Source organism: Tasmannia lanceolata, unplaced genomic scaffold (genome assembly GCF_043159265.1).
Source record: "Tasmannia lanceolata isolate RefF3 unplaced genomic scaffold, GAP_Taslan_0.1 ptg000020l, whole genome shotgun sequence".
NCBI lineage: Eukaryota > Viridiplantae > Streptophyta > Magnoliopsida > Canellales > Winteraceae > Tasmannia > Tasmannia lanceolata.
In genome coordinates, this window is record NW_027518697.1 from 7913323 (window position 1) to 7932415 (window position 19093).

The window sequence follows — 19093 nt, forward strand, 5'->3', positions numbered from 1 at the left end:
TACATCAAGCTCTCTCACACTTTCTAAACACCAACTGTAATAACTGACTTTACCTGTTTCAAAGCATCCTCATTTAACGAAAGCAACTATTCTTGCAACTATTCTGAGAGAGAGAGAGAGAGTACTAAGCATTCTTTCCATGTAGCCCATGAAAAGCTGCAGAAGAAGCACAGTCCATTGCCTGAAAACCAATCCTTTCCTTCTCCATATCATAAACAACCTCTACATTTTGCTGTTGGAAGTTCCCAAACACCCCAGCTGGGCCATAGTCCACATCCTCCATGCTCTGAAACAAGAAGCACTTAACCACGTATGAGTTATTTGGAGCACTCATGGCATAGAAGTAGTTCTCCTTAGGCAAAACTAGAGACACATTGTTCAAGAAATGGAAACTAATTGAAGGAAGATTATCTTGGTAAGAGCTGTTTAAACATGGTATCTTGTAACAAAGATCAAAACTGGTTCTGCTCTCGTATTCGATTGATCGCGTGTAAGTTATCATCAAGCTCAACACTGAAAGGAGCTGCGAATAAAGCGGATCCGGCAAGTGGGTGTACGTCGTACCCGAGTCGATTATCATCCCACCATTACCATGTTCATCAAACATCCTCAAACTCAAGGGCACTTCAGGGACACTGCTATTCCCTACACTGATAGCCTCTAAGCCAATGTAATAGTAATTTGGGTACATTGCACTTTTCAACATGGGTGTATATTGCAAATTTTCATTGAAAGAAATTGCAAGATCCCCAATAACCAAAGGGCTAGAAATGTTAGGGTTGTTTGCGAACTTGAACCCCAAGAAACAATGGGAGAAGCCCTTTTGGAGGAACCCAAGTTGGGAAGGGAGGGATAGTGGACCCTTACCAAACCCTACAATCCCAATTGGCTCTCTATAGGTGGACCCTACACACCCAAAACAGAAATTTGAAATCTCCCTAGTTACACTAGAGTTACTCCCATGGACCCTCAAGGTGTCTCTAGTCAAGGTTCCAATGACAACCCCTCCTGCACCATAAGTGTAGGAAAAAGATGGGCAAGGTCTCGGGCAAGTGCCCTTCAGAAGGGTGCTTAATGAGCATCCAGCCATAGTGCATGGATCATAGTTGTTGTCTGAGCTGTGGATATCGATACAATAGGAGCTAGTGCAAAAGTCTCTAAGGGATGAAGATGAGTAAGAAGGAGAGAAAGAGGCCATCAACTTGTAGTTTCTATAGTCATCACAATCCATGCAATCAAAAGAGAGGTTCCCACAAGGAACCCAAGTAAGGTCACTTCCAGTGTCCATATAAACCTGGATGACTTGTTGGGGTGTCCCTAAACTCAATGAAATCAGATACCCATCTCTAAATTCTCTAAGTGGCTCTAACATGTCTAAAACTTGCTGTGGTTTTAAACCCTGTAATGGGTTGGGAGTGGGAGAGAAGGTTCTAGAATGGGTCAGACCCAAGACTAGAGAGTTCTTGTGCTTTGCATTGGATTGAATGAACAAGGTGGTGATTAGAAGAACCATGAAGAGAGAGCTAGTGATGGTGATGGGTAGCATTTTTCCTTGGGTATTTGGAAGAAATGGGTGTTGAGAGATGGGAAAAAGGGAGAGTTTATAATGATGTTAAATGATTGAGATGATGATGGTTAGTGAGTGGAGGAAAATAGGGTTCATGCGGGCTGATAAAGACCACTAACACAAGAACAAATGGATTACAGATGCCATATATTTGCATGGGAGACCAGAATTCAAAGAAAAATTAAAGAATAAAAGGTGTATTATTTTGATTACTTGGAATTTTTATATGTGAGAAAATGAAGACAAGCTCGCCGCATACAAAGAGAGAGGTTGTACGGTCATCTATATGAAAATAGCTGCGCGTGCTTGGTTTTGTTTTTTGTACTTTCAAAGTATCTTCTCTGACATGTATGCATATAATAGTTGCATGATTTAAGGAAGGGGCAGACATCCAAGGAGCATTTATGCATATACTATATTGCACTCTCTATGTAAAGGCAATGTAGACTTTGTTGTGACATTTGGTGGGTCCTTCAGTTAATTGAGAATATGATGAGTGAATGCTTAACTTATAGCTAAAACTTTGTTATAATGCCCAAGATAATATAGGGAGACTTGAAATGGTATCTGTGAGAGTAACCTATGTTTTGCAGGGATGTTTTGCTTGACATGCCTTGCTTATGACTTTGGCACATTTCAATCTCATCATTTTCTTTGTAAAATGATAGCCACATTTCCTTCTTCCAATAATATTCCCTCTCTTAATTTTACACTTAGTTTACTCATAGTTTGAAAACTCCTTCGCGTCGGCTGAGTCACTCTTTTTTATCTTAGCTGCATTCATGACAATTTGTGTTTTGTCCTACAACATCAATCAAAACTCCTTTGACTCTCCCAATTTATGATTGTCAACCAAGTTCTCCGTCGAGTCAATCACACCACGCTGAGTCGACTAAGATTTGCTTTGGCCGCGTTTTGGCCCGCATATACATTTTGAAAAACTGATTCTAATTAGGTCCTGAAAGTTGTTACAATTCCTAGAATGCTGTCAAATGCCAAATCCTATGGTATTGGGAATTTCACATAAGAGATTTGCTAGGAAAACGGGATCCCGTTTTGTGAATAAAAACTGGTGTCAACCATTAGAGCTATGTCCATTAAACGACAAAGTAAGGGGGCTCAAATCCCAATAAAAAGCAACAAATACACCTTGAAAAAGGTCAAATCTAGGGTTTTATTTTCCAAATGGAATCCTTCACATAAAGCCATTTCACAGCCACTCTTTTTCACTAGAGAGGAACCACCTCATAGCTGAATTTGTCGTATTTATTTAATTCATATGAGGTGGTGGTAGTTCTCTCCTGAAAAGAGAAGTGCCCCTCCTTTTCGGGAGAGAAGAGACACCTCCTGGCTGAATTTGTCTTATTCATTTACTGCATATGATGTGGCAGGTCTCTCACAAAAAAAAAAGGCCTAAAATATTTGCTTTTGCAAAATTATCTAACATTCCCTAGATATATATTTATGAGATTTTCCTATTTTTCTTCGTTTTTTTTCACCTTAGTATGTTAAGTGCACTTATTTTGTGTGTCATGGCCCCGGCAAAGGAAGGATCTTATGGAAGCTCGTATTGATGGCCTCTATCCAAGCCTTTTAGAAAGAGAGCAATGCTCGCACGTTTAAGAACATAGTTAAAAGTGCATTATCTTCTAATTCAAGGATCTTAATTGAAGTCATCTTTTGTTCTAAAGTCCTCCCTAGTTTTAGCTAGTATTCGAACACAAATATTAGTCGATGAATGGAAGGAGATTAGCCTTAGCAAGGATTGTGAGGGGACCGTTGCTCCTATATAGCATCCACCTGGCCTCATGGTTAAAGATAAATGTTGATGGTTCAGTCTGGGCAATCTGGGGCCTGCAGATATTGGAGTTGTTCTTAGAGAAGAAAATGGTTCCATCAAGTGGGCCTTCTCTAGGTCAATCAGTATTAAAGATTCAAATGAGGCGGAAGTCAAAACAAAGCAAGGATTGTGAGAGGACCGTTGCTCCTATATGGCATCCACCTGGCCTCATGGTTAAAGTTAAATGTTGATGGTTCAGTCTGGGCAATCCGGGCCAGCGGATATTGGAGTTGTTCTTAGAGAAGAAAATGGTTCCATCAAGTGGGCCTTCTCTAGGTCAATCAGTATTAAAGATTCAAATGAGGCGGAAGTCATAACAACACGTCAGGCTATTAGACTGATGATGGGTAGAGGCTTGGACAATCTTATAGTGGAGAAGATTTCCTCAATGCTATCATATGGCTGGATGGGAGATCTCGTCACTCTTGGAAATTTTCAGAGTACAGTGATGAGATCTTTGACCGAGTGGAGGGTCACTTAGTCCAATTCCATCATGTCAGGAGATCGGAGATTGGAGAGGCAGACCGGCTAGCCCGGGCAGGAGTGTCTAGATCTGCGTTATAGATTTTTTATTTTATCCGCCTTTTATAATATGTAGTCCTGATTGAGTTTTCTCTCTCTTTTCCTTGTACTCTATGTTGCCTCTGACTATCCTGATCATGTGCGTGCCTTTCAAGTGAGAGATGAATAGTAATCCATGAATAAACGTATACAAACGTCTATTGTTATAGAATTAAGGAGAACCAACCTCATCACAATGTCTAATAAAGGGGCATAGAAATGTATCTCTTCAAGAGCATAGTTCGAAACAATTGAAATCAAAATCTGCACAGAATTGAACAATTGCTATTTATTCGAACAAGACACACACGTTTGTACATGCAGTCCTCGAGACGAAATTGCCTCCTTACTTTTTGTTCTGTTTCTTTAGCCGTTAAATTGTTAAATTGGGATGAAACAAATTTTACCCCTCATTTTGAAGTGAAAAAATGGGTGTAAAATTTAATTTATGCCCATTTTACACCATAAGGAATGCAACCACAGTGTATAGTAACATGTCACACCCTTTAATCACCTTCATGATACAACGATCAGCTTAATCGACGGTGTGAACGAACCAGACAATAGATCTCTTGACATGGTATTTGATGTGTATGACTTTCTTAAGACGAAGAGAGAATAATGGAGAAGATTAGGGTGTTTTTTAATTTCATCTTAAAGAGAAGAACCACCATTTAGATAGTTACACAACCTCACATAATGGCGCTCTAAATTACTAAAAGGATCCACACTCCACAGTGTCTCTTAAGCTAATCATTCCATTAATCACATGATTATACACAATTATATTTTTTAAATGATAAATTAAAACTTCCCTTAGAAGGTCAAAAGTTTAAATTTCAAACTCCCTTTAAATTAAAACTTGGGCAAGTTTGGAGATTGTTGTACATAAATAAAGTGTGTGGTGGACTTGAACCTTGGGGGATGAAGAGAAGTGAGAGCGCATGAGTAAGGAGAGGGAAACACTATCCACAAATTTCAAAATTGAAGTAAAAACTTGGGCAAGTTAGGAGATTGTTTTACATCAATAAAGTGTGTAGTAGACTTGTACCTTTGTTTAGTGCAAATATGTTAGGTTACAAAGCTCTCTTGGTGAACTAGTCTCGAATCGATTACATTTTTATATCACCTTACTCGAGCAATCCTCTTGATTTCAGTTTAAAGCTTGCAAATAGGTATCACACTACTTGAGCAATCCTCTTGATTTCAGTTTAAAAGCTTACAAATAGGCATCACACTACTTGAGCAATCCTCTTGATTTCAGTTTAAAAGCTTACAAATAGGTATCACACTACTTAAGCAATCCTCTTGATTTCAGTTTTAATGATGCACTATAGCCATTTAAGAGCTAACAAGAGTCACTACCCTATGTTCTGATCAACTCCATAAACTACAAGCTAGAATTTATATAGAAAAAACCCATTGAATTATCACCCGAAGAGATACGTTTTATTTGTCTATCACTTACAAATGAAAAAGATATCGATTTACGGGCGCAGTTAACAAGCCTATGGTTACATTACCTTGAACAAGACTTGTAATCAAAGCATGGACACACTCTCTGTAGTTCATCAATCAAAATGAAAATTTATATCATTTTCTTACAGCTACGCACTATAAAACGAAATATTACTGTTGTAAATAATTTTTTGCTGTTGATAAAGAAATATTAATGTTGTAAATAAATCAGTCATCAGGCCTTACCACGATCTACACGAACACATACATTATGGAGATAGGGTGTGTCATCCAGCATTCCTGTTTGGAAGATATGAAGGCCACACCCGAAAGAAACCACGATCCATTGAAGCACAAACCCTGCGTGACTCTCTATAGTTTGCTAACATCTGCACTGCAACAAGTGGAAAGATTATAGTATACATATCTAACATTTCGTGTAGGAACCATATTCCAATCATGATGAGTGGGGCCCACCAAGCTGGGTTAAAAAATATACAAGGCAAAGTGTTCAGTGAGTAAAATGTAAGCTTACAGTTGAGTTGCTAAATCAATCTTAAGCTCTACATACTGAGAAGCCAACACTTGGGCTCTTTGTTGAAGGTTTTAGACAGAAATAATAATCTGCAAAATTTTCTACACACCACTTATGTGCTTCTTAAATTGCACTATAACAATGTTTACTGATACTATACCTTCACTTCCTTGGGGGCTTGTATTTTACACCGTCCCTCACCGAACCCGAAGATGATGAAGATGAAGACAACCCTGAGCGGCTGATCTCCTTGTCCTTGCTGAAGGCCTTCTGAACTTCCTCTTTCAGTTCACAGAAGCGCAACCTTTTGATCTTTTGCTCATCGGCCGTGCCTTTCTGGAGGTAGAACAAGTCGGGTAGATCGTCTTCCAGGAACTTATCCAGAACTAGTGAGCAATGGGGAAAATAACGCTTTCCCAAATCCACTGCAATTAGAAAAACCAATGATTTGAAACTAATTGTCGAAATCAGTAGTTTTTAGAAACTCCATGGCTTGATTCATGGATCAAATAGCATGTTGGAAAGCCCCAAAGCAGAGTCAAGTCATCAGTCTTAATGGACACTTTGTAGATAATGCCTGTATCATTTTGTTAAATGTTCAAAAGAAAATACTAGGAACATCCAGTTGGTGTGATTTTGGGACTAAGGCCCATATAGGAGGGGGATCATCAATTGGATGGTCCAGATTGATCAAGTGTGATTGTGAGTAGAGATGGCTTCTAAGCTAAATTTCACTGTATAATTTAAATATAGGGTTCTTATACTATTCTTTTTTCTCTTGCTAAATTTTCTTACAGAAATAGGATGACTCAAGTCTGACTTAGCTTTGGGAGCTAATGAGTTTTGGTTCCGTATGTGATAATATTTCAAGCAATATGAAAAGAAGTGAGTGCCATCTTGTTGGATAAGAGCTAACAGGGAGTTCTACTTGTTGATTTGGGAATGGAATTTTGTAGGAAATTACAAAGATTTTGATAAAAAAATTATAGTTTTCTTTCTTGAAAGAAACATGACTAAAGTTAGGGTATAAAACGTTTAAAATATTGAGCATTTCAACCGACATAAACAGAGGTGTTCGTTCTTTGATGTCCAGAAAAATCCATTTGTATAACTTTGATTTCTCTTCTTTTAATCTTACATTTAGGATCACAAAAATTAAAAAAACCATATTTCAAAGCTATAGAGTTGCTGGAGAAGCACCAAAATAAACTAAAAGAATTTGGTTTGCTAGAAAGTACAACTAGAAGGCAAACAAAACCAGGTAGAAACCACCCCGGTCATAAAATTTCAGAAGAAAAGAACACCCAAGAATTTTCAAAACAGTTTAAGAAGACTTTATATGTCAAAAATGTTTACATTATTTAAGTGTAAAATCAGATATTTGGAAAATAATGGGAAAATCATCCGTTTTGCTAGAGCAGTGGAAGAGCTTCTCCGTTTAATTTCACATGAGAAAGAAAAGCAGAAAAGAAAAGAAAAGAACACACCTGTTTTAATCAGGGCGTCCATCCTCGATCGGAGCCTTTTGTGCTGCACTGTAGGTGTCTCATTTAGATCAACCTCTCTCAAGTTCTCACATGCACTTTTTGATGCAGCAAAACCAGCAAATTCAGACGTTGCCTCTGCGTGTGCAATCTTCATGGCTAGCTTAGCTTCAGTAGGGAAGAGCAACCTTGCAAATGCCACTGACATAAAAGTAATAACTCTCAGCATTCATCCCCAAGGAAAGAGTATACAAATTAAAGATAGACAATAGGTTTCATCAGATAGGCATGACATTGTAGATGTAATTAAGTTGCTCATTCCCGGCACACCTGATCATCTCTCTCTCTATATATATACATACATACATACCTACATACACACACATATGAGAAAAGAGTTCCTACTCCCTAGAGTAGATAACTTATCTTCTCCGCAGGCTTGAAATACACTGGGGGCACATTGTTTGGGTGATCCAAAGCATTCATTTGATGGCCCTCACATAGATAGGGTGTGCCCAAAAAATCAGCCTCATAGGATCATCCTAACCCTTCGAACTGTGGAGGCAAAAAATGGACAGATTTGTGAAGGTTTATACCTGTCCATTTTTACCTCCACAAATCGAAGGGTTGGGATGATCATATGGAGCTCATTTTTTGGGCACACCCTATCTATGTGAAGGCCAATCAAATGAATGGTTTGCATCACCCAAACAATATGACCCCTATTGTATTTCAAGCTTGGGGAGTAGATAAGTTATCTACTGTAGGGAGTAGGATCTCTCTCTCTCTGTGTTCAACTCGGTCTCCACCCATCCGTCGCCGTTGGTCATAACAACATATGCAGTTACTACGATAAAATGTTCTTCAAGCCTTTTGTGATTCCCTGCTCCGAATGAGAAATGGCTTGTCCCACCGTGACCTTATCTTGGATTCTCAAGACTTCTGTTGCTCTATCTCGAGAGGGGCAGAGAACCTGCCTCAGGGAGGGCAGACGTCGAAAGTCTTGCATGAGCGTGATTCTCCTTTTCTTATGTATCTTCTTTTATCTCCCATTACTATACACACAAGCAACATGGAATCAGAGGCTTTTGGCCTTTAGGACCGAGCCCACTAGGGAGACCCGCGTTTCAGAAAAGATAGGCACAAGGAACACGAGGAAGAGGGTGACACGAAAAGGAAATAGCCCTCCTGAAAAGGTATCTTGTTTCATCTGCAGCAGTTAGAACACCACAACATTCGTCCTTTTGGGGCTACAGTTCTCAATGGTGAATCGATCATTCACTATCCTTTGACTGATGAGAGACGGAATGGAAGACCACAACATTCCCCTATATATATATATATATATATATATATATATAGAGGAAAGTGTTGGTGAGCTTAAGCTCACCAAACTTATGGTGAGCTTAACACCCCAATCACATGGGTCCCACATTTTCTGTGGTGATCCAAACCATTCATTTGCAAGGCCCTATCATAGATAGGGTGTGTACCAAAAATCAGCTCCATAGAATCATCCTAACCCCTCCATTTGTGGAGGACAAAAATGGGCAGATTTGTGGACAAATAATGTCTGCCCATTTTGACCTCCACAAATGGATGGGTTAGGATGATCCTATGGAGCTGATTTTTGGTACACACCCCATCTATGTAAGGGCCTTTCAAATGAATGCTTTGGATCATCCTAACAAAGTATGCCCCAATGTGATTGGGCGCTTAAGCTCACCAACACTTTCCTCTATATATATATATATATATATATATATATATATATATATATATATATATATATATATATAGAGAGAGAGAGAGAGAGAGAGAGAGAGAGAACACCACACACACACACAGAGTATATCATGCAACCCTATGTTTGTAAAGTAAAAAAAGGGTGGAGATCCCTTGTGCAATGATATAAACCATTCATTTGTTGATCCCTACCATGGATCGGCAATGCTATAAAATCTTACCCTTTGGACGATTCTATCCCTTGAACTTGTGTTTGTAGAATGGAAAAAAAAAACACAAGGATGCAATGGAGCAAAAATTATATGTGAATCCTTCTCACATCTGAATTTGATCCACAACTTCTCCGTTCCTGGTTCTCATGTAGTTGGTGGATCCTTCCAAACCACAATAAACCTTAGAATGACATTCCAACTCAACACCTTCTACCGTCGCTCCACAGATGAAAGTTGCTCTCGATTCTGGATCTTCGAATCGAGAGAGAGATCCAAATTCCAATTGAAAGAGTTGAATGACTTGGGAGGGCCAAACTCCAACTCGGACAAGAACATGGCCCAAGGTAAAGGGGAGTCGACTCCGGTGAGGCAGCGATTGATGCAGGGATTTTTTAAACAAACAAAAGAATAAAGAAACCTAAGAAACACTGTTGCATTCAAGGACTCAAATGAAAAATGTAAGACAACAGTATAAAAGAAAACAATGCGTCACCCAGAGAAATTCACCTCTGTTTTCCAGGTACAGCAACTTCATGTGCAAATCATCAGCCATCACCATTGATGATGTTGACTCATCCATAGCCATTGGATTCCTCCGCATCTCTCTCTCCAGAATGTCTATGCATATCCTGTCTTTGTTTGACTCCTGTCCTTGCTCTGTTTTTGCATAATAATCCTTTGCCCTTGTCAGCCTCCGACAGATACTAACAGCACTTTGACCATCCTCTGTCAACTCTAATGCACAAGCACCCTTTGTGAGTAGCGACACAATCACTGCCGGCTCCCTACGTATGGCAGCCACATGAAGCACTGAGTAACCTCTGGCATTCTTGAGATTGACATTAGCCAACCCTAGTTCCAGCACCTCAGCCACAATCTTAGAATCACAATAGGCAGCAGCATAGTGAAGAGCCTTGGCATCATCCAAGGAGATATTGGATTCAGTTAGTAGCAGTTTTACGAGTTCAACATCGTCCGAGTCCAGTGCCTTGTAGATTCTCCTCATTCTTTTTTCGTGCAGAGGGTCTGTGGGCTCCTCAGGTTCATCTGGCTGTGATTTGAGACGAAGTAATTTGATTTCTTCTGAAACTTCTTGTGGGAGCTCCTTCTCTAGAGAGATGTTGTCAAGATCAGATCGTGCTACTCTTTGAACACAGTTAGAGAGAAGCTGCTCCAGTTGGCAGTAGAAGGCAACCTGAACGATTGGTATTACATCTTCCACGTGAGCTTTCTCGACAAAATTCTCAAGACGGCGCTGCACAAAACACAGTTTGCCAAAATGACAAGTTTGTTTGCATTGACTGGTCAAAATTAAAGTTGCAGTAATCATCAGATTGGGAACTGATCATTCTAAGAAAAAAAAAGCAAAATCTCGAACGTGTACAAAAGCCTAAACCCAACTGTTTTAATAGTTAAAATATAGGAAAGTCTATAGTGTTGGCTTTCCAAGTTCTAACAACCGCTGATTTTGTAAGAACTCTATAAATCAGGTGGAACTATCATTATATTAAAAGGTTCATTTGGAAAATTCTGATAGGCATGCTTTCAAGTTCAAACAACCGCTGATTTTGTAAGAACTTTATGAATCAGGTGGAACTATCATTATATACATTAAAAGGCTCATCTGGAAAATTCTAAAAGGCATGTCTAGATGATTCTTTCACAATTGGATGAATTTAAATTAAGTTCCAAGCATTTCTAAGTTCTAACTACTGACATCCAATATAAAGAGGAGCTGCCGACTGTGGAAATGACAAATGGAAAAACAATGTGGTCTAAACTCTAAACAGAAAATTAATAAAACAGACCCAAAAGTCGTGGGAGAATTCATGCCTTCGAGCATAGGAAGATGCAGATAGTCTTTATTCCAGAGATTCTACAAGACCCATGACTATCTAAAAATGGCCAAATAGAATATCACAGGTACTGGATCAAGTTATCCATCTCTCATTTGCAAAAATGGTTAAGGGTTCAGTATATCAATTGGGATCCAAAACTTGGAAAGGCCAGTTAGTGTTATTTAAAGAAAAAGAAAGCAATATAAAAACCAATCTTGACATCACTCCCCAACTCCCTGCCAAGTGTGCACCTGTAAGCACCATGGACTGCAGTAGTTGTCTCCTTCACCTAAAATTAGTTTCCTAATAACTCCCAACAAAACCCCCTGCCAAAGAGCTCTTGGGATATGATAATTGAAGCAGTTCAGAGAAATCAAATGTATGCTTACACATCATAAAATCAAAATCTCATCTCAACTTTTTTTCTTTTTTTTTGAGAAAATATAAAGTTCATTAAAAAGGAAAACACATTACAAAGGGGGCAGAGATTGCCACACATACAAAGAGACACTAACTACAACCCTCTTGGTGAGCGCATCGGTCAAATCATTTGCACTGCGGATGGCGTGATGAAAGCTCAGAACATTCTGAAAGCCATCATTGACATTCTTAGACTCATTCATGAAGTTGGTGAAACACCACGGCCCCAAAGAGTTCCCTATAATCCACTCAATAACGTTTCAAGAGTCACCCTCCATCAGAAGCTGCTGTCACCAAAGAAACAGACGTAACATCTAAGCCCGGTGAGGACAGCCTGAACTGTGGCCTCATTGGAATCGCTCCAACCAATTGGCCTCTGAGGATGCAAGGGAGATCTGACTAGTTGAGAAAGTAAGGAAAAAGAGTAGACATGGAAGAAGAGGCAAGGGGGGTGAGTGATGCCATGAAGGGTATACTAAAAAAGAGAAAGAAGAAAAGTTGTACTTAGAGTCAAGATAATAAGAAAAAACCTATTAGAATTACGGTTTGCATGGAATTAGGGTTAGGGTTTACAAGGGATTTGAGTTTGCGAAAGAGAGAAAGAGGACAATGGGATTTATGTGGGTTAGAATTTGCAAAAGATTAGATTTTGTATGAGATAAGAGATCATATTATTCATGGTACTATTCAAGGTATTCTTCAAGGAATATGAAACTTTTGAGATAGAGAAAAAAAGGAGAACATGTAATATCTGCTAAGTACCTTATAATGTAAATTTCCTTATAGCCATTGAATAACTTACATAAGAAACAACTGTACTGAATATTTCTCGAATGAATTTATATCTGATTATATACTATATTATAATAGACTAAACAGTTCCTGCACTCGAGCGCAGATAAGAGCGCAGATAAGCTTATCTGCGCTCGAGTGCAGGAAACATGGTGGGCCCACATTTTTTGGGTGATCCTAAGCATTCATTTGAAAGGCCCCATCATGGATGGGGTGTGTACCAAAAACTCAGCTCCATTGGATCATCTTAAGGTGTCCATTTGTGGGTGAGAAAATGGGCAGATACTGTTTGCCCACAAATCTGCCCATTTTTTCACCCCACAAAAGGAAGGGTTAGGTTGATCCAATGGAGCTGATTTTTGGTACACAGCACAACCATGATGGGGCCTTTCAAATGAATGCTTAGGATCACCCAAAAAATGGGCGCCCACCATGTTTCCTGCACTCGAGCGCAGATAAGCTTACCTGCGCTCGAGCACAGGAACTGTTTCCTCATTATAATATTGCTTAAATATATGAAATTATTCTAAACATGGCAACAAAAACGCTTAAACTGAAGGAAACTTAGTTATATAAAAATGAAAAACATATCTCACAATCTAAATCGAATGAGTTTTTTTCAGATATAAAAAAAGGAAGAAAAAAAATGGAAACAAAGAAAGGTGGATCTAGGACTCATGATGTCAGATGTGCATAATTGAATCCACTGAATTGGCCAGCAACAACAACTCTAGCCCATTGCTGGTCCCTATAATTGGATGATCCTAAAACCTTGATTAAATTAGGTGTCTTTAGAAGCCTGCAAAGAAAAGTTAAATCAATGAATTTTGTTTCGGTGTTGATCTTACAGACAAGGTGTGCATGTGGCAATGGGATCAGGAGGGTACTTCATGGGGACCAACCAAATATACGGTCTTGAGCTCAAATGTATACTATGTGCAACCCAAGGATCATTAAGGTCATTGTCTTAATAATGACCTTTCGGGTAGTGATTCTAGTGAACTTCTAATTTAAGCTTCTGATTTCTCTATTTTGACCTCATAGAAGCATAGTCGTAAAAACATTTTTTTTTAGCATGAATCATGCCCATGCATAGATTGAGCAGTTTTCTGGAATTGAAAACTATATAGAAGATAAATCATGAATGAAAGAAGAGACTAGGGGTGCGTGGGTTAGGAAAATAGAGAAGATGAATCATTAATGAAAAGATACAGACATAAATTGAAATAGAGATAATTGGGAATGAATAGAATAGAGTTCTGAAAAGAAGATACAATTGAGAGATCTATAGAAGAAGAAGGCTCTAGGAATTCAATGGGCATAAGAAGAAAGAAAATATGCACCTCTGTGTCAGGAGTTTAAAACCAGTCCCTTGTTATGCAATCTTGATCCCTAGGCTCTGATGCCATGTAAAGTTCTTCAACGAACATATGTAAGAAGAGAGGAGAGAGAAAAGAGAAGAGACCTTGTATGAAGGGGAAAGCAATATGAATTTCATTATGTCTAAATGATGATTATCATGAATTTCATTATGTCTAAATGATGATTATGATGACTTACATACCAAAGAGAAAAAATGACTCAAAATTTCCTGAATGAATAACTACTATCAATATCTACCAAAAAAAAACTACTAACAATACTTCGACATTGTGAAGGAAAAACCTTCCCACAATATTCGAAACCAGCTAGAAATACTCTAGACAACTCCTTAAATCTCCAGCTAGTTGAATATAAAGGTTCACCTACTACTGTCACCTTCTTAACATAAAGACATCAAGCCTACAACCAAAATTGTCTGATCCATATCACCTCAGAACTATTGTTGACATTTAATGGCTCTCTGATTCTTGATTAAAAAAAATGATGTAGGCTTGTTTGATGGTTCACATGAAATATTGGCTGTTCTAAATAACAAACCACCACCACGGTATCAATATTCCTGCATGTGTTTTGTGTTGACAGCCAACATTTAAGCTATTTAATAGTGAAATTCAGATCTCAGAAGTTCTAACATAAAATAACCAACTAGAAATGAATCTTGGGAACAGCATCAAGATGAATATTTTTCAGTTAGATGGTTAGATTGTACAAAAATAGCATTGCAAGTGAAAACATCTGACTGGGCAACCATTAGATAGTTAAAAGATTAGTCGCCCATAAAGATCTACAAGGCAGTTCAGCACGTCTTTTGTCTGTTAAAATCTACTAATTTCTTAATCGGCTCCAACTGCATAATAGTCAGCACAAAAAGAAACCAAAGTCGGTTCACATGTCTAGCACCTATGCTACACAGGTATCCATGAACTCCAGATAATGGGTCAACCATAAATTGTCTGATAAACAGCATTACCTCCTAATTTGCATTTAAGTGTCACAGAAATAAAATATCATGCTATATGCAAAGAACAGGTGAAATTAGCATATCAGAATAATGACCGCGGCTAACCTGGAAAAGCGAAGCCAGCTCCCTTATTTGAAAAACAGAAGAAGCATACATCAATTCCACAGCAAAATTAACAGCAGGCCGGCATGCACTGTGTGCGCAGCCAGTATCAACACACGTTGATACCTCCTGTGGAGATGGCTTCAGCTTACCAGTGTACAAGTAACTCAAGAAAATCATGAAAGCTTCATGTCCAACCCTGCCATAAGGCAGCAACTCTTCCATGCTATACTTGGGTTTCTTTTCTGGTCGCCCATTTCCCTGTGTGAAAAGCTCATGGAAGAATTTACTCCGTGCAGACAAAATGCATCGATGAACACCAACTGGGATCGATTCAACAATAATCTCAGCATCGCTACAATCAAACTCAGTATCAATCAAGAGTTTTTCCAGATTAGAGCTGAGCCTGCTTAAACTGACGATTTCAAGATTAGCCCCTTGTTCAGGGCCACTGGTGGCAGACACGTTGTAGCTATTGGAACCATTGGATAGATAGGAAGATGAAGAAAAACTCATAGAAGATGATGGTTCTGGCAAATTTTCCATAGTTTACTTAGCATCTACTTCCTTCTGATTTGGCCAGACAACCATTTAAACTTTGACATGAATGATGCTTAGATACAAAATCAAAAGGTTTGGCAACAGACTCCAAATAAGGAAAGTGGCATCAAGGGTGATAATCCAAAGCTTTCTAACGATCCTATCTCCAACGAATAGACAAATTGGGAAGGAAGAGTATGATGGCGATCCCTAACATTTGCAGATTCAAAGTGGACTGAGATAGATCCACAGAACTGAGCAATCTGACAAATCTTATCTTAACACAGTTGCATTTACAAGGACAAAATTCTTAAAGAAACCTGTTTACAACTGCCTAGGGATCAAGAACAGCATACAGTAGTAGGGCTTTGAAGCAGAACATCTAAATCCCCACTATATATGTTCAGGAACACCAATTTAGAATGAGAATTCATACAGGAAAACTTCCTAAACTACTATCAACATCAAAATCCAAACAGAGAGACGTTTGTGAAGCAGAAAATCCATCCGATCTCGTCCAAGTTTAAAAAATCACAGCAGACTAATAAAATTTAAAAAAGAAAAAGAAAAAACCTATTTGACGATAGGACACAAAACAAACTAAACCTTCAAATCCTTCTTAAGTTTGAAGGAATCACGATCTCATGACATAATTATAAAACAAAAGCTTGATTGAAAACAAAACGTGTAAAAAAAATCTAAACCAGAGCATGTGAATTCTATTCACATTTTCATGAATTTCCGTCAAGAAAGGCTCAGATCCTAGTCTAATTTCAACGGATTCTCACTGGACCACGAAATTCAGAAGAAAAAAGCAAAATACGACATTTCTTTTCTTCCTATAAGGAAGCAACATCAGAACCTTCCAAATCCTTCAAAAGTCACCGTGAAATAATATGATTTTGAATGAAACCCTAATAGTAAACGCCAAACTTCAAAATTCACAAAAATTAAAATCGAGAATTTCTTCAGATCTATCCAAATCATTCAGCGATCAACAGCAAAAGACACGGAATTGCTAGAAAAATCGTCCTTTTTGGAACAATTCGTTAAAATTAAGCAAGAACTTACAAATTCAGAAAATTATTACAGATCTGTTACCGGCAGTGTCTAATCTTGCAAAAAAAAAGTCAGAATGCGTGGGGAAAAGAAGAAGATTCGCAGAAAAACCCTATTAAAGAGAGTAATATAGATTTCCAAAATGTGTTGAACTGGTACGCTTTTTCACGGGGAGACAGAGAGAAAGCAATAGATAAAGAACACTCCGTTGCTTTTACTTTTCTTCTTATTTAGTTTTTTTTTCTTTTATCTTTTTGTATTTGCCTATACCTGCTGAAGTCCTTTGCTGACGTTTTGTAATGCTGTCATCTTCGTTTGCTAGGGTTTTCATACGTCTTTAATGGCGTCAGAGAGAGAGAGAGAGAGAGAGAGAGAGAGAGAGAGTCTTTCTTAGCTCTAGTGGTAAATGATGGGGAATTTACGCAGAAGAAGGGAAGGTCTGAAGGTGGGGCCCATAAATTTCTTATACTCACCCTCGTTTTGATAAATACACCCCTTTTGTTTTGATAAATACACCCTCTCTCTCTCTGGCAAGGTCCGAAGGTGGGGCATAAATTTCTCATACTCACCCTCGTTTTGATAAATACACCCCCTCTATCATAGTCATCCTCGTTTTGATACCTCTCTCTCTTATACTCATCCTCGTTTTGATAAAGACACCCTCTCTCTTTCTGAGCTGGGTTCCTGCGAACTCAAGTTGAGAAACATACCTATCTCTTTGTATTAAATTATGGCTTTTGAGTATTGACCGAAGCTTCAAAGAAAAGGGGTTGTATTTTTTAAATGGGTTTTGCTAACGAGCATTTAAAGCACCTATTTTCATGCGCCCACACGCATATATCAGGAGCAACGATTGTAGTCCAGATTTTTTTTTTTTCCATAATTACAATTTCAACAAAAGAGGCTTGGGTTTGGTTTTTACAAAAATACCCCCACCGTGACAAAATAACAAGAATACCCTTATCTCATAAAAGATAACGAAAATATCCCTACTTAAATCTCATGAAAAATGACAAAAATACTTATATCTCATAGAAAGTGTTAAATACACCTATCAAAAAAAAAAAAAAAAAAACTCACATATCATGAAAAATAAAAAGACCCTATCTCATAGAAAATGATTAAAGTACCACTCACTCATTAAAAATGACCAATACACTTATATCTCATAGAAAATAATAAAAAAGACCTATCTAATGCAAGACAATTTACACGGTGGACGGCTCTGCACTTACGTGCAATCCGATAAAAAATACTGGTGGCCGCATTTTTTTGGTGATCCAACCATTCATTTTGTTGGGCCCTGATTTTATTCTCTAATTCAGATTTAATTTTATTCTCTAATAAAATCTTCTCCATAGAATGATCTTAACCCTTTGATTTGAGAAGGTTTAAAATGGACACCTCAATATAAAAAAACTACATAGATCGGGGTTAGGATTGAAAAATATTTTCTGGGCACACCCCCAACAAATGAAAAAAATACGTGTGCCGACATTGTTTGCGTGGGTGATCCAACCATTCATTTGTTGGGCCCTAATGTAGATAGTGTGGGCCCGTAAAATCTTCTCCATAGAATGATCTTAACCCTTTGATTTGAGGAAGTTTAAAATGGATACCACAATAATAAAAAAATGCATAGATTGGAAGGTTAGGTTCATCGATCCTATGAACAAAATACACTATCTCATAAAAATGACAAAATACACTATCTCATGAAAATGAAAAAAATAAACTTACCTCATATAAAATAATAAAATATTTCAATCTCATGGAAAATGGGTTAAGGTACTTTGGCTATTATCTTTTATGACATAGGGGTATTCTTGTTATTTTCTCGTAATAGAAATGAAATTGTGGGAAACGGTTCTCTAATAATAAATGTGTTTTGAGGATAAAAGTGTGGGCACATGAAAATAGGTGCTTTAAATGCTCCTTAACGAGTGCCCTAAGGGGAACATGAAAATAGGTGCTTTAAAACCCTTTTTAAATATTAGTGTCGGGCCGGGTGGTGTATATTGTTTGCACCGAAGAGTGGCGACGTACAATGAAAATGACCAAAATACTCTGGGGTTGTATTTTTTAAATGTTAGTGTCGGGCCGGGTGGTATATATTGTTTGCACTTAAGAGTGGCGACGTACAATGAAAATGACCAAAATACTCTCTTCTTCCTCTTCACCACAATTGCAATTCGGGAAAAGGAGGAAGAAGACAAGGAAGAGATAGAAAAGGGGGGAGAGGCAGCAAAGATGAGTAAGAAGTAAAAAGAAGAATCGATGCAAAAAAAATAAGACACTGGAAAAATGAAAAAGAAGAGGAAGAAGGAAAAAAAGATAAAATGACCGCGGAAAAAATGGGAGATGCTAGAAAAGAGAGAAAGAGAGAGAGAGAGAGGATAAAGAAGAAGGAAAAGTTGGGGTCGAGTCGCCAACTTTTCCTAGTTGACTAGAAATTTTCCGGACACTACCTAATTTTTTCCTACTTGACTTGAATTTTTCCTACGCGTCCCGAAATTTTCCCGATACAACCCAAACTTTTCCTACTTGACCCGAACTTTTCACACCGACCCTAACTTTTCCCTGACACGACTCAAA

The 19093-nt window shown here is 38.2% G+C and overlaps 2 protein-coding genes across 9 annotated transcripts; both read right to left on the reverse strand.

Moving 5' to 3' along the window:
- LOC143853988 (Eukaryotic aspartyl protease family protein) lies at nucleotides 1–1372 on the reverse strand. Its single transcript, XM_077363683.1, has one exon. It carries the CDS (start codon nucleotides 1370–1372, stop codon nucleotides 125–127), a length of 1248 nt encoding a protein of 415 aa, XP_077219798.1. The 3' UTR covers nucleotides 1–124.
- A 3999-nt stretch (nucleotides 1373–5371) lies between these two features.
- On the reverse strand, nucleotides 5372–16731 carry NPR3 (NPR1-like protein 3). Of its 8 annotated transcripts, none has more exons than XR_013237316.1 (6): nucleotides 14903–16730; nucleotides 9911–10658; nucleotides 7449–7646; nucleotides 5962–6386; nucleotides 5673–5820; nucleotides 5372–5529 (listed from the first exon to the last, which is right to left on the reverse strand). XR_013237316.1 is itself a non-coding variant. In XM_077363681.1 (5 exons), the coding sequence occupies exons 1-4, from the start codon at nucleotides 15443–15445 to the stop codon at nucleotides 6124–6126; spliced, it is 1752 nt and encodes a 583-aa protein (XP_077219796.1). In that variant the 5' UTR covers nucleotides 15446–16731; the 3' UTR covers nucleotides 5533–5820; nucleotides 6122–6123. The 8 variants fall into 8 exon arrangements, 3 of the variants coding, with proteins under 3 accessions (XP_077219796.1, XP_077219795.1, XP_077219794.1); XR_013237318.1 differs by lacking the exon at nucleotides 5372–5529 and having other exon boundaries at nucleotides 5533–5815; nucleotides 5962–6050; nucleotides 6122–6386; nucleotides 14903–16731; XR_013237317.1 differs by lacking the exon at nucleotides 5372–5529 and having other exon boundaries at nucleotides 5533–5820; nucleotides 5962–6050; nucleotides 6122–6386; nucleotides 14903–16731.
- Nucleotides 16732–19093: the final 2362 nt, after the last annotated feature.